The sequence below is a fragment of the Dendrobates tinctorius genome, unplaced genomic scaffold (assembly GCF_039654945.1).
Source record: "Dendrobates tinctorius isolate UK_male_01 unplaced genomic scaffold, ASM3965494v1 ptg000039l, whole genome shotgun sequence".
NCBI classification, from domain to species: domain Eukaryota; kingdom Metazoa; phylum Chordata; class Amphibia; order Anura; family Dendrobatidae; genus Dendrobates; species Dendrobates tinctorius.
In genome coordinates this window covers 15,142,501-15,157,206 of record NW_027361707.1, presented here as the reverse complement: position 1 = coordinate 15,157,206, position 14,706 = coordinate 15,142,501, and the positions used below count along the sequence as shown (strand labels likewise).

General features: G+C 44.1%; 1 protein-coding gene across 1 annotated transcript in view; it reads right to left on the bottom strand.

Moving 5' to 3' along the window:
* Positions 1–5,458: 5,458 nt before the first annotated feature.
* NSG1 (neuronal vesicle trafficking associated 1) overlaps positions 5,459–14,706 on the bottom strand; it is a 117,883-nt gene continuing 108,635 nt past the window's right edge. The window contains exon 5 of the mRNA XM_073574495.1: positions 5,459–12,280. Coding sequence (XP_073430596.1) covers positions 12,080–12,280 — 201 coding nt within the window. The 3' untranslated portion in view covers positions 5,459–12,079. The remainder of the gene's footprint in view (positions 12,281–14,706) is intronic.

Genomic DNA, 14,706 nt, shown 5'->3' with positions numbered 1-14,706 from the left:
TGAGGTCGTGGAGGTGTCTGCAATTAGCTGGAAGATATTGAGCTGTTTGCTACCTGCAGAAAGGCCAGACGTGTCCACACTGCTGACACAATGCCTAGTCACTGTAGCATAGCTACCGAGGGGGGTATCGGTGGGTGTAGTAGGCCTGGGCCTCGCCCTATGAGAGGCCCACCCGGAGCTACCGCTACCCTTAAGTATATCGGCATGCATGTCACAACAGTATTGTTATCTGCAGTAAAACGGAGACACAATCCTTCTGATCTCCGTTCAGTGAGCGAAACGCCCGCGCGCTGTGCAGACGTCAATGTCCCGGCATGGCGACCTCATCATGCCACATTGAGACTCTGATGTTCTGTGTGATGACAGCAAGTTGGTCCATGCAGAGAACACGTCAGGACCTGGATTAAGGGAGTATAGGATATGTTCTTATTTTAGTTAAAACTTGTGGTGTGACTGTAGGGGCCCTTATAGATTGTAGGGGTTTCTGTAGGGGCCATAGAACGTGTAGGGTCCGTTGCAGAGCTTGGCAACTAATCTGGGGGCCATTGTACAGTATGGGGCGAAGTCTGTTGGCCATTGTTAATTTGGGGCGTACTCGGGGCCATTGTACAGTTTGGGGCGTACTCTGGGGGCCATTATGTAGTGTGGGAGCTATTATTAGGGCCATTATACAGTGTGAGGACTACTGGGTCATTATACAGTGTTTTGGGGGAGCGGTGAACACCTCATACTATGTATAGGGAAGATGTGGGCCCATCATACTGTGTATATAGGGAAGCAGTACAATAGGGGAACTCAGGTGGCATAATTTAGGCTGTGTGCCCACGTTGCGTTTTTTTTAAGCGTTTTTGATGCGTTTTTCGGGGTCAAACCGCATCAAAAAACGCTTAAAAGAAGCATCCCATTAATTTTAATGCATTTTAGCCTTTTTGTGCCAATGGATGTGTTTTTTACTGCTAAGGAAAAGCTTAGCGGTAAAAAACGCAGCATGTTCATTAATTTCCTCTTAGGTCCGCGTTTTTTGGCTATTTCCTATAGTCCAAAAGACGCGCAGAAAACGCGCGTTTTCTGGGAAGGAGACCCATTTCCTGAGCGTTCAAAAACGCTACTGTGGGCACATAGCCTAAATGTTAAATAAGAACGTCAAAGAGGCAAACAGAGGAGATCATTACTGTCTAGGGGCGAAATGGCACTTGTACAGGGCATTAAAGGGGTGATCCAAAGTGCTATAATCTAAGCTATTTTCTAATATACGTGCTTTAAAAATTCCATACCGTTCCCTAATTACACTAACTGCTTTTGTTTTGTTTTTCTCCTACCTCCTTTCTGATGTTTGAGAGTCTTAGTGCATGCTGGGAAACTCCTCAACAAAGCGTCATCATGGGTCAGAGGCTTTTGTCACTGCTACAGCCCCTGTCCCCTCCCTGAAACGATGCGTCATCAGTAACACTCGCTTCATGGGCCGGTTTAGTCCTTGCTGTATCCCTGCTCCCTTGGCACGTGCACAATGACAGCGTGTGCTCTGTTGTCAGCTCAGCTCTGCATTAATAAGCCGGCAATAGAGCAGGGTCAGTATATCTGGCAGAGACCAGTGTCGCTTGAGGGGGGGGGGGTGACATCACTGGTCTCTGCATGCCGGATTCTCTGGTGCTGGCTGATTACTACTAATCTAAGCCGACAACAGAGCGCGCGTTGTGATTATGCAGATATATTTAGTTTCAGGGGGGAGGCAGCAGTGACTGCCACCTCTGCACCCTGATTTTGCTTCGTTTGAGTATCTCAAACGAATCGTCATCAAGGAAGTAGGGACAAAAATAGAATAGCGATTAGTGTAGTTAGGGAAGGAGAGGGAATTTTTAATGCAAGAATATTAGAAAATAGCTTAGATTCTGGCACTAAATAGATAGGAATTTACTTAGGCATTGGACCACCCCTAAATATTTTATAAGGGGCAATTTTACAATCTAAAGGACATTTTACTTTGTAAGGGGCACATTGGTGGCATCATTATGTTGCCGTATAACACAGCAAGGGACACATACAGCAGCAGCGGATCAGTATCGGGGTATCAGGTGCAATAATAGGGACACATACAGCAGCAGCGGATCAGTATCAGGTGCGGTAATAGGGACACATACAGCAGCAGCGGATCAGTATCGGGGTATCAGGTGCAGTAATAGGGACACATACAGCAGCAGCGGATCAGTATCGGGGTATCAGGTGCAGTAATAGGGACACATACAGCAGCAGCGGATCAGTATCGGGGTATCAGGTGCAGTAATAGGAACACATACAGCAGCAGCGGATCAGTATCGGGGTATCAGGTGCAGTAATAAGGACACATACAGCAGCAGCGGATCAGTATCGGGGTATCAGGTGCAGTAATAGGAACACATACAGCAGCAGCGGATCAGTATCGGGGTATCAGGTGCAGTAATAAGGACACATACAGCAGCAGCGGATCAGTATCGGGGTATCAGGTGCAGTAATAGGGACACATACAGCAGCAGCGGATCAGTATCGGGGTATCAGGTGTGGTAATAGGGACACATACAGCAGCAGCGGATCAGTATCGGGGTATCAGCAGGATTAGGGGTTTATGCAGGTTGGGAATAGATGGGGACAGGGCTGGAAATATGAGAAGTCTAATGTGTCCTTGCTGTAATCTCTGTAGATGAGTCCTGGCTGGAAGAAGTCGTCATGTCGGTCTGGGCTGGATGGAAAAGACAGAAAAGTGAATGACTCCATCAGAAAGAACGTCAGCGGTAAGTGACCATCTGTAACTGTGGTCTTTTGTATAGAGATTTCTCAGTAATAGCCGGGTAATCTGCTGAGGAGCCCCTATACCTACATTTAGGGTGCACCGCACTTGTAATCACGGTTACATGGTTAGCGGCCCACTCAGATGTTTCGCCCCCCTGACCTGAACCCTAAGCTACACCTCTGCCTGGTCATTCTAATATCAGGTGAGGAAGAGCTTTTTTCTTTTCTTCTTCTTCTTCTTTTTTTTTTTTTTTTTTTTTTTTTTTTATGGATATACAGTAACTTTTTTTAAATCTATCCATGTCTCTATGGGGAACGATAAAACCAGGGCACTTTATGTAACATCTGTATCTTTAATAAAGTAATCTCTTTGAAGAGAGGAGTATGAAGCGGTGAAGGATATGAGCTGATGCTTTCTGGATGTTCCCTGAGGATATTAAATCTTTTCTTGAAAGCTAAGGAACTCTCAGAATACAAAATCTAAGCTCCTTCTTAGTTACAAGATGCATCGTGTTCCAATACAGTAATGCACCAACAAGTACCGATTACCTACATGGACAACCACCTTCATAGGAATATACCCCTCTATAAACCCCCGGCCTGTTCTCCGTACGATCAATGGTGGAACTTGCTGATACTCTAATGTGTATGAGGGTTACTAATACCTGCTACCCGAGCCCTCCAACGGAAGTAGCTCACCAAGTTGGTTTTGTTGGTCACTTTTTCCGAAACTGTAGCTTGAAGATCCTGTGGCCACCAATTAAATTATGCCTTGGGTCCTCTGACGATCACTTGTCTTTATAGCACTTACGTCTCCCTACGTAGCAAAGTTGACATTGGCGACTCTCTAAAGCTGGCCATACACCTTAGACTTATGTCGGCCGATATCGACCGATTTGTCCCACGGCCTAATGTGTACGGGGTAAATGGTGATCGAGACAGCCGTCAGCCAAACTTTCTTTCAGCCAACACCCATCCAATGTGCACGGCTGGCTTACATTTAGAAACCTAACTAAAGGAAGCTTCTCAACCCTGAAGTATATCTCTAAACTGTCACCCTTACACAGTGACCATACGTGGCAACATCTTAAAAATGTCTAAAGTGATTAAAATATTTCCAGTTCTTATACAACATCAGACACCACCCAGCCGTGTCAGCGTTGGTAGTACATGGAGGGTGTGAAAAAACAAAAATGGAATTTATACCGACCATTGACAAGCCTATTTTTAGGCGTCGGATTCCTGCAGCGACACAACAGGAATCCAGAGCCTCACATGCTGCTCTGCAGCAAGTCATTCCTGAGGCTAAGTCCCTCTGCCACTCCACTGAGCATGCTCACGAGACGATCTCCCATTGGAGGTCGGGAGTCACGTGCTCAGGTCCTTCTCCAGATCTGATTGGTCCATTTCAGAGATCTGGAAGGTCTCGGCAGCGGACGGCTATAAAAGGCCCGCATGGCCGCTCGGCCATGCGCTAGTATAGACTCTTCTTGCTAGATGTGGGAATGGTGATGGATGGATGTATGATTCTGGTGACTGACTTATTAAGATTCCCCTCCCTCTGATATTACGCATGTGGATAGGGAACTATAGAAAGAGTCAGCGCCAGTCAGTGGCAAGCCTTAGGCCACTGTGCACACCGCACCTCTACACTAGCGTCCGGTGGTGTCACGTCTCTGGCGGCACTATCGCATTAGAAAAAAAAGCCATTTAATGTTCATTGTCTGATCTTATGAGGGGACTCCGGACACATACTGTAGTTTCACACTCTTCTAATGGTTGCTGCTCTATCGTTTTGACCTAATCCAATGGAATGGGAAGCAAAAATGCCCTGATCTCCTACCTAGCCTACTGCTAAAGTGTCTTCTAAGTCTAATCCCACTGATTGCTTCACAATGAGGAGAAAGACCCTGTATGGGGGCCTCCCAACTGGTCCCTGATATCAGGCTAGAGAAGGATTCGGCATGTCAGATTTTGGAAGGACAGTCCTTTTGTACTATGGGGAATAAGTCTCCCAGAGACGAGTGTGTGGAGGGATTGGCGGAGAAAGTTGTTGGCCAAACAATCGTTCATCAGACAGCCATCTAATGTAAGTGGGGGACTTGACAATCTTGTGCCTCTCCAATCCAACCTCACCTCTGCTGGTCGGTTACTCTATTTCATCCCCTTTTTTCTTGCACCGTTGAAGAATCTTTAGTGACTGCCAATTGCCCAGCAAATGTTTTTGAAGACACGCGCCATAAATATGCACTGCCTGACCCTCTCCTTCCCTAGACATCTTTGTGAATCCACACAGTGCGAGCTGTCAGGATTCTCCAGTGCTGGGAGTGGGCGGTCATGTTAACACAAGGATGTTATTTGCATACTTCCGGTCACATTCCAACTAGACATCCGGCCTCGCTTAACTAACTTGTACTGAGCGAAGCCGCTCACATTTGTTGTGCACCAGACCGTATGCAAATCACATACTTCCCGTCACAAGCCCTGCCCGATGCCAGTACCAGAGGATCCTGGCAGTGCGCACTGTGCACGCTGTGAGGATTCACAAATCTGCAGTCACATGCCAAGCTCAGATTTATTGCATTTGCCCTGTGACCACAATATTAACCTGAAAGGACAGAGCAATATTCTCTACCTGATCTGCTGGAACAGGTAACGTAAGAACCTACTTTGCATCATAAGAAAGAGAGATTCATTGTATTTTTTTTCACATTTTATTTAATAATAAAGAATGGAACAATCAAAGTGTTCACCGGCAAAGGAGAGAAAAATAAAACATTCAGTCAGCATGTAAAATAATGGCAAACATTCAGAGTCTCTAAAATACTAATTGACTGTCATCAACGGACAAGCTGGAGACTAGTGTGGAGGGAGTGACGGGCGAGATGTGGATGACGGTGGTGGTGTAAGTAACGTGTAACCGCGCAAGACCGTGAGTCTAATGTTCTACCCAGAACGACTACAGGAGGGCGCCCTGTGTGTCTATAGATGTATGCCGATGTAAGAGACGGAATTCTTATGGTTTTACGTTGATTTGTCAAATAACATTCTACCTCCTTACCGCAGCAATCTCTTGTTTGTAGGTGGATCCGAACTTATTCTATTACACATATTGTTCCCATCAATGTTGGATTTCCCATTCCAAAAAAGAGGGACTTTAGGGAATTAGACTCTTGATAAGAAAATGTGTATTGCCGATTATTTTACCTCCAGCTACTATTGTATGACCAATAAGCCTCAAATAGCCAATAGATGACTCATGTGCTTCCAGTAACAATGAAATGATCCATAGGTTTCAAATCACTCTTGTATAACTCAGTCTTCCATTCACCATTGTATGATCCATGGGCCATCGCTCACCATTTATGACCCATCCGTCTCCATTCATCATTGTATAGCGGATGGGACCTCATTCATTGTTATAATGACCCATTATATAACCCATATGCTTCCAATCAACCCGTTTAATCCCTAGGCCTCCAATCACCATTGTATGATCCATTGGCCATCAGTTACCATTCTATGCACCATAGGCCCCCAGACGCCACTGAATAATCCATGGGCCATCCTTCACCATTATATGTCCCATAGGCCCCCAATTACCATTGTGTGATCATTGGGCCTTCAGTTACTCTATTGTGACCTTTAGGTCTCCAATCACTAATGCATGGTCCATCAGCCACCATTATGTAACCCATAGGCCTCTGCTCACCATTGTATGATTCATGGTCCATCAGGCACCAGCACATGACCCATAGGCCTCCACTCACCATTCTATGGTCCATGAGCCACCATTACATGACCCATAGGCATCTGCTCACCATTCTATGATCCATGGTCCATCAACCACCATTACGTGACCCCTAGGCCTCCACTTACCATTCTATGATCCATGGTCCATCAGCCACCATTATGTGCCCATAGACATCTGTTCACCATTCTATTATCCATGGTCCATTAACCACCATTACATAACCCATAGGCGTCTGCTCACCATTCTATGATCCATGCTCCATCAGCCAACATTACGTGACCCATGGATAGACATCTGCTCACCATTCTATGGTCCATCAGCCACCATTACGTGACCCATGGGCCTCCACTCACCAATGCATGATCCATGGGCCTCTAATCACTGCTATAATACACAATGGCCTCCAGTCACCATTGCATGACCCTCTGCCAACAGCACAAACTTTACACATGATGAATGCAGACGTTTTGTGGGTTGAAGCACCATGAATGAGAATATAGTCAACTCACTGAAAGCTAAAGAGATCATCGAGGCACAGAAATGTATTGGCATCGGTTATTATAACTAAGAAGACCACACTTTTCTACATATTTACATTGGCCGGCTGCTTGCCAATAAAAATGACTATCAGATTCTCATTAAACAGTAATCCAAGCGCACACGTTAGACCGTGAGAACCCTCGGACATGCATCCAGACCTGTTTTTAAGAAAAAGTGGGCACAGAGGACAGAAGGGTTTGGATGGGAGGATAATCGGAGCTACAGCCCGTGCTGAAAATAATTATCCCCTTAGCCATATATCTTAAGAAAAAAAAATCCACAATGAATTTCTGATCGGAAGTTATGTGTAGAAATATGTGACGAATCCGAGGTCTCGACTAAGGCAGCTCTATAGACGACGTCCAATTATTTTTCTACAAATCTTTCCCGAGTAACTTCCCCTTTAACAGCAAGTGTGATACATTAATGTGATCTGTAATATTCTGTTGTGTGGAATGTGTGTTCATCTCTGCATATACTTATGATTTACACATTCCGTTAGTGCTACACAGAGGATCTACTATCCATGGCCGCGTGTAAAAGTGCAGAATAGTAACAATCATGTCCAGTAATTCACTATAAACACCATCCCGATGGCTCCTCGGGGGATGATCACTAGGTACTAGTATATTTTCTGCATTTCCAAACACAGGGAGCAAAGATTGTTCCCGCTGTTCAGAAAATGTTCGCGAGCTCAATGGATGAAATTGTTTTCTTTTTACAATTACATTGTTCATAAAATGACAGTTTCGGCAGAAATATTTTTTCCCCATTGATTGTAGGTTTGGTAGTTATGTATTTTGTAAAAAAAAAAAAAAAAAAATCAATATACTCTCAGCTACAACAGCAAAATACATAAACTTTTAAATAAATTGATTAGATTTGTGTTTTGTTTTTGTTTTTTTTTCAAGACACGGCGCCACTCCTAATCACAGGCTATTGCTGGAATTGCAGCACATCCCAGTTCAAGTAAATACTACAATACCAGACACAGCCCAGGGGCAAGAGTAGTGTTATTTCTAGCAAAGAATTAAGCAGATACTTTTTATTTTCAAATCCTGGACAATCACAAAAAATCCTGAAAATTTTTTTTTTTTTTTTTTTTTTTAGATTTTGGCTTGCACTGGCGAATCCTCTTTCAGACAACTACCTAAAAGTGAAGTAAAAAAAAATTGCTGGTCTTTTCATGGGAATCGGTCAGCAAGATTTTGCTATGTAACCTGTGAGCAGTATGATGTAGGGACAGAAACCTTGAATCCAACGATATATCACTTAGTTTATTGAGTGCAGCAGTTGTGATACAATCACTGTTTACTCTGCTTCAGATCTAGCAATTCTCGAAATGTGGAGCCCTTTATAACCCCACCCACCCTAGTGATTGGCAGCTTTCTGTCTATAACCCCACCCACCCTAGTGATTGGCAGCTTTCTGTGTATAACCCCGCCCACACTAGTGATTGGCAGCTGTCTGTATATCCCCGACCCACACCAGTGATTGGCAGGTTTGTGTATAACCCCGCCCACACCAGTGATTGGAAGCTTTCTGTGTATAACCCCGTCGACACCAGTGATTGGCAGCTTTCTGTGTATAACCCCGCCCACACCAGATTGGCAGCTTTCTGTGTACACTGTCTATTGAAAGAAAGCTGATATGGGCGGGGTTGGACTAGGAGGCACAAGATGCTTAGTCCTTTAGTGATAATCTCTTGCTTATAATACACTGATTTTATTGAAACCACAGCACACAGCCCAGTAACTGACACATCTTTAGAATCAGGGTTTCTGCCCCTACATCATGCTGCGCTCAGATTACATAGCAAAAACCTTTTTGACGGATTCCCTTTTAAATAAGAGGTGCAGTATACATATAGGGCAGTTGAAAAAACATCAGAAAAATCTAGTCCTAGGTCAAAAACTGTATTCTATATTGACCTTATAACGGACTTCATAAAAATAGCAAAATAAACTAGTTTACGCTAAAATTGCAGATGTTTTTGTTAAACTCGAGAATCTAAAGTGAATGTCCATCCATGAACACCATTTTTCTTTTTTTTTCAATAGATCCAAACATCTGTTTAACTTTTTTCTTCATTTTTTATTTATATATTTATATTGTTTAAAGCTCCGTAGAGTCAAATAATAAAATTCTTGATGTCTGCAGCAGCCACTAGGGGCAGCTTAACACATACTATTTATACAGTGTGCAGTGAGCTCCACCTAGTGGCGGCTGCTGCCGACAGGAAGAATATAATCATTTGACTCTATGGCCATGCAGGTGATTTGAGGGGTTTTATCAAAAATGGAGCCCTGAACCCTATTGAAGTAAGAGGCTTTTTTTTCTGCACAGAACATTGAGTTAACAAAAAAAAATGGCATTAACAGATTAACATTCACTTTATTTGCTAAAAATTGCCAGAATATGAGACCTAAATTAGAGGGGTTTTTTCCCTCTAATTTTGGCAAAGATGAATGTAACAGGTTTCTTTCTTTTAGTTTCATTCAATGCAGGAATTAAAAAAAACAAAACAAAAAAAACAATAGTTTTAGGCCATTCATCCACACACCAATTCTCAAAACTCTTAGTGATCATTAGAATAATTTACAGAAACCATAACCGGAGACACAGCTTTTATCATCTATAAGTACAACCACTGACATAAGAAATTTCCTGCTACTTCACGGAACCCAAATATAAAAACATCCAAAAATATTGAGAGTTTTACATTCCGAATATGCATTTGTGTATCCTTATTGCAAAGAACTATTCTCCTCCTGTGATAATAGGTGCACACCAGTCAGAGTAATATTTAAGTCGTAGCTTCCCATCACAGACGGCATCTATCTGCCCTTGGAGAAAAAAAATGTTAAAAAAAATGCCTGGAATGGTAAAGACTCTTAAAGCCACTGGTTCAATATCAGAGCCAAGCTATTTTCCAAAGAGGAAAAAAAAAGATTTTTCTTTCATTTTATTATTAATATATATATATATATATATATATATATATATATATATATATAATATGTGTGTTTTTAAAGTTTTCATAAAACATGGAAAGTCATAAAATTTAGCAATCCAGTTTATTAGAGGATTTGTCTATTTTTCTGTAAAAAAACAAAAAACTTGTCTAGTGGCTTCAAAACCCATTCCGCTGCATTGCTATCGGAACGTGCTGATTTGGAGTACAGATGATGGCAGTGAAAGGATCAGCACCTATCTCTCTCTGTTTCTGGGGATAAGTTCCTGCAGGAGATTGTTCTTCTAAGCACAACACAGAGAGGAGGAAACAATTACTGATCCTTTTTACTGCCATCATGTGTACTCCAAAGAATCACGTTCTGATATCAATGGAGCTGAGGGCAGGGAAATAGACTGGGGAACAGTCAGGGTTTGGAAGCCACTTACATGCAAACAATTAAAGGGACAAAACCAAATTGCCTAATAAAGTGATTTACAAAGTTTCACAACTTTCCATACTGGACCAAATTTAAAAAAAAAAAAATCAAAGTTGTGTTACTTTTTAAACAAACCAACTAGATGATCAGCTATTGCTATAGTAAAATCTTATCTAGTCTCGATGTTGACACAACTGGTATGATCTGGTTAATCTTGACATGTTTGGTATGGTCAGGGCCAGTCAACCTAGACCTATACATGACTAGTATGGTCGGGTCCAGTCAACCTAGACCTATACATGGCTAGTTTGGGAGGGTCCAGTCAACCTAGACCTATACATGACTTGTATGGTCGGATTCAGTCAAACTAGACCTATACATGACTAGTATGATCAGGTCCAGTCAACCTAGACCTATTCATAACTAGTATGGTCGGGTCCAGTCAACCTAGACCTATACATGACTAGTATGATCGGGTCCAGTCGACCTAGACCTATACATGACTAGTATGGTCGGGTCCAGTCAACCTAGACCTATACATGACTAGTATGGTCGGGTCCAGTCAACCTAGACCTATACATGACTAGTATGGTCGGGTCCAGTCAACCTAGACCTATACATGACTAGTATGATCGGGTCCAGTCAACCTAGACCTATACATGGCTAGTTTGGTAGGGTCCAGTCAACCTAGACCTATATATGATTTGTATGGTCGGATTCAGTCAAACTAGACCTATACATGACTAGTATGGTCAGGTCCAGTCAACCTAGACCTATACATGACTAGTATGGTCGGGTCCGGTCGACCTAGACCTATACATGACTAGTATGGTCGGGTCCGGTCGACCTAGACCTATACATGACTAGTATGGTCGGGTCCGGTCGACCTAGACCTATACATGACTAGTATGGTCGGGTCCAGTCAACCTTGGCCGAGATACAAGACCTCAAAACAATAGAAATAGTGTCACCAAGTCAATCTTGACATAAACGCAACTGAGATGGTCTTTCCTAGTTAATCTTGACCTAGACTTAGTCAGTGTAGTTTAATTTGGGCAACCTAGACACTTATAGGGATTTTCTTATCAAGTCAACAAAGACCTAGACACAGTTGGGATGGTATTAAGAAGTCACCCTTGACCAAGAAAACACAATAGGGATGGTCTTACTAAGTCTATGTTGACCTTGACTCAATTGCTATGTCCTTATTGGTAACCGTAGATAGTCACTTTTTTTTATTTAAGCCTCTAAAAACAACTTTTTTTTACTTTTCATTCACTTGCAACTAACTATTCTACAAACTGACACTTCATCTTCATGAGTTCAAACCGCCTTAAAAAAAAAAAAAAAATTCAGCAAGCTGCCCTGTTATGAAGTTACTCTCTTGTCTGTCTGAGTTGCTGTTGGTGTATAGCCACTTATGATCTGTACAGATATGTATGCCCAGCGATACCAGTATACAGAAGCGTGCTTTGCTTAAACATAAATACAAGTAATTTCTAAATGAATCTTAACCACTTGGTTTCAATGAAGGCCGAGCAATTAATTAGATATGTTTTTGTGGGTTTTTCTTTTTTTCTCTTTCAAAGTTCCTTTCGAGTTCTCTTAATTTTGACCTGGGTGGGCGCAGCTAAGCCGACTTCTGGGAGGCTTCTGTCTCTTGCTCGGACAGCTTTTCTTCTGACAGAACAGTCATCCACGGGGATACTGAGCGTGTTATGGTTTGCTTGGCCAGGTTGTAGTGATTTATGACGGTGTAGAACTTCCCTTGGGCGCTGGTGTCCTGTTCAGTGTAGAAATTGTCGAGAGCCGCGGGGATGCATCGGTTGTTCTGCAAGTAGAAAACGAGAGAATAATCAGTGGTCTGCAGGTCTACCTCAATACATGCCTTACTCAGTTGATATATCAAGGGTTTGGCTTCAAGTCCTACTTTTTCTCTGTTTTGAGGACATTTGGAATGGCTCTTAGGTTGGGACATCCTCAATAGGCAATAGAAATCAACTGCATAATGTGAATGAGGAATATGGTTGCAGTTTTTTTGGTTAATCGATCAAGTTTTCGAGACTACCCTTTATGCCCATTCTTTGCCCTCAAGAACTACCTAAACACCTTGGTTCTGTAAGATCCACCACTTTTTCTAGAGGACTGCCCCCTAAAGCACATTACAGAGCCATCATTGATTTCGCCCCATCCCCTTACTCTTCTCACTTACTGTATCTCTAAGATTCCTTGTGATCAGTCGCCATAAAATGTGAACGTTTTGCCAAGGATAATATTGATTTCTTTAGAAAATGTAGCACAGAAATTCATCATTTTAATGATAGTACAATATCTTTTGATTTAATCTACTGCTATTTTCTATTCACCTACTCATGTCCACGTTGGGACATTATATTCTATGGCTCTTTCCAAAGGTTTGTGGACCAAACTCATCCGTTCTAATGAAGTGGTCCATGTTTCCATCAGACGGCATACATACGTCATTTGTGTTTTCAGGGGGTTGGACCAGATGGCCCAGGAGGTCCCTTCCAGCTCTATGATTCATCTATAACATGAGTGAGCTAGCTTACCGCTTGGGATTCCATCGAGGGTGCACTTGTGCCAAATTCGAGTCCCCGCCCTGCGTGTTTCACGGCTGTTAGCTAGTAAACATGCGGGGAATGTCTGCCTAAACGGTAATTAGTGATAAACGAACGTGTTCGGATAAGATGTTATCCGGACATGCTCAGTTAGGGACGGCGGAGCGCACTAAATAATAAATAGTGCATTCACCGCCCGGGGTCCACCGTTCAGAAGGTGTTACACTGCAGCTAGGTAATGGTGGACACACAATATGACGGTATATCGCACGTGGGTTGAACGTCACCCAGTGTGCGCTGGGCGTACTCTGTTGATTCACAGAGGCACCAAAGCAATAAACATAAATACCGAACCTGTTGGACTCGCAGGTCTCAGCGGAATGCACGCACGGTATATGGTCACAGGACTAGGGCCCAAGACACAGGGTCAGTGTCCGTCTAGACTACTGTGCGTGCGGCATCGCTACCGCGGACGCCGACAAGTGATGCTGACTGCAGCGCGGCGACTGACACAGCCGCTATACGACAATGCCCAGGAGGGGGCGCACTGTCAGATGCTAGTTCTGTGGAGATATGCACTGTGGCCTGTAGCGTGCCACTGACTGGTCCTGACACTGACTAAGTCCCTATCCACACACGTAATATCAGAGGGAGGGGAATCTTAATGAGTCATTCGCAGGTTCATGCATCCGTTGTCATTCACACAGGTAGCAACTAGAGTCTATACTAGCGCATGGCCGAGCAGCCATGCAAACCTTTTATAGCCGGGACCTTCCGGAAGCTTCCAGATCCCTGAGATGGACCAATTAGATCTGGAGAAGGACCTGTGCATGTGACTCCCGATCTCCAATGGGAGATCGTCACGTGAGCATGATCAGTGGAGCGACAGAAGGACTTAGCCTCTGGAGTGACTTGCTGCTGATCAGCCTGCACTGCTATTGCTGGCCCAGAGGTGGCAGCAACAGCCTGAGCCACAGAGCTGGTCTGAGCAGAGCGTCGGGAACGACGGGGCTGCTGAGCAAGCTCCTCTGCGGTCGATAGGGTATGGGAGACCACAGAATGTGAGGTTCTGGATCCCTGCTGTGCAGCTGCAGGAACCCGACGCCTAACATTACCCCCCTTCCTAGGTCCCCCTCCCCTCTGAGCTTCGCCACGCTCAAATGCCGCGATAAGGAGCAGGGCGTGGATGTTCTCCACTGGTTCCCAGGTCCGGGCCTCTGGACCATGACCCTTCCAATCCACCAAATAAAATTGTTTGCCACGCACTATCCTGCGTCCCACAGTGGCGTTGACCTCAAACTCGTCTGAAGACAAGTCTGCTGTCCCGGCAGATGACTCGGAAAACCGGGACATGTGAACAGGCTTGAGAAGGGACACGTGGAAGATGTCAGAGATGGCCAAGTGTGGTGGAAGAGCCAGACTGTAGACCACTGAGCTAATCCGCTCGAGGACTTTGAAGGGACCAATGTTTTGCGGTGCGAACTTGGTGGACTCTGCCCGCAGCCTGATATTTCGGGCAAAAAGCCACACCAAGTCGCCAGGGGCAAAAGTTGGAGCGGGGCGCCGATGTGTGTCGGCGGACACCCTCATTCTCTCTTTAGAGGCTTGAATAGCATCCTGGGTGCGATCCCAAATGTCGCGAGCCTCCACTGCCCAGTCTGCCACCCTGGAATCAGTG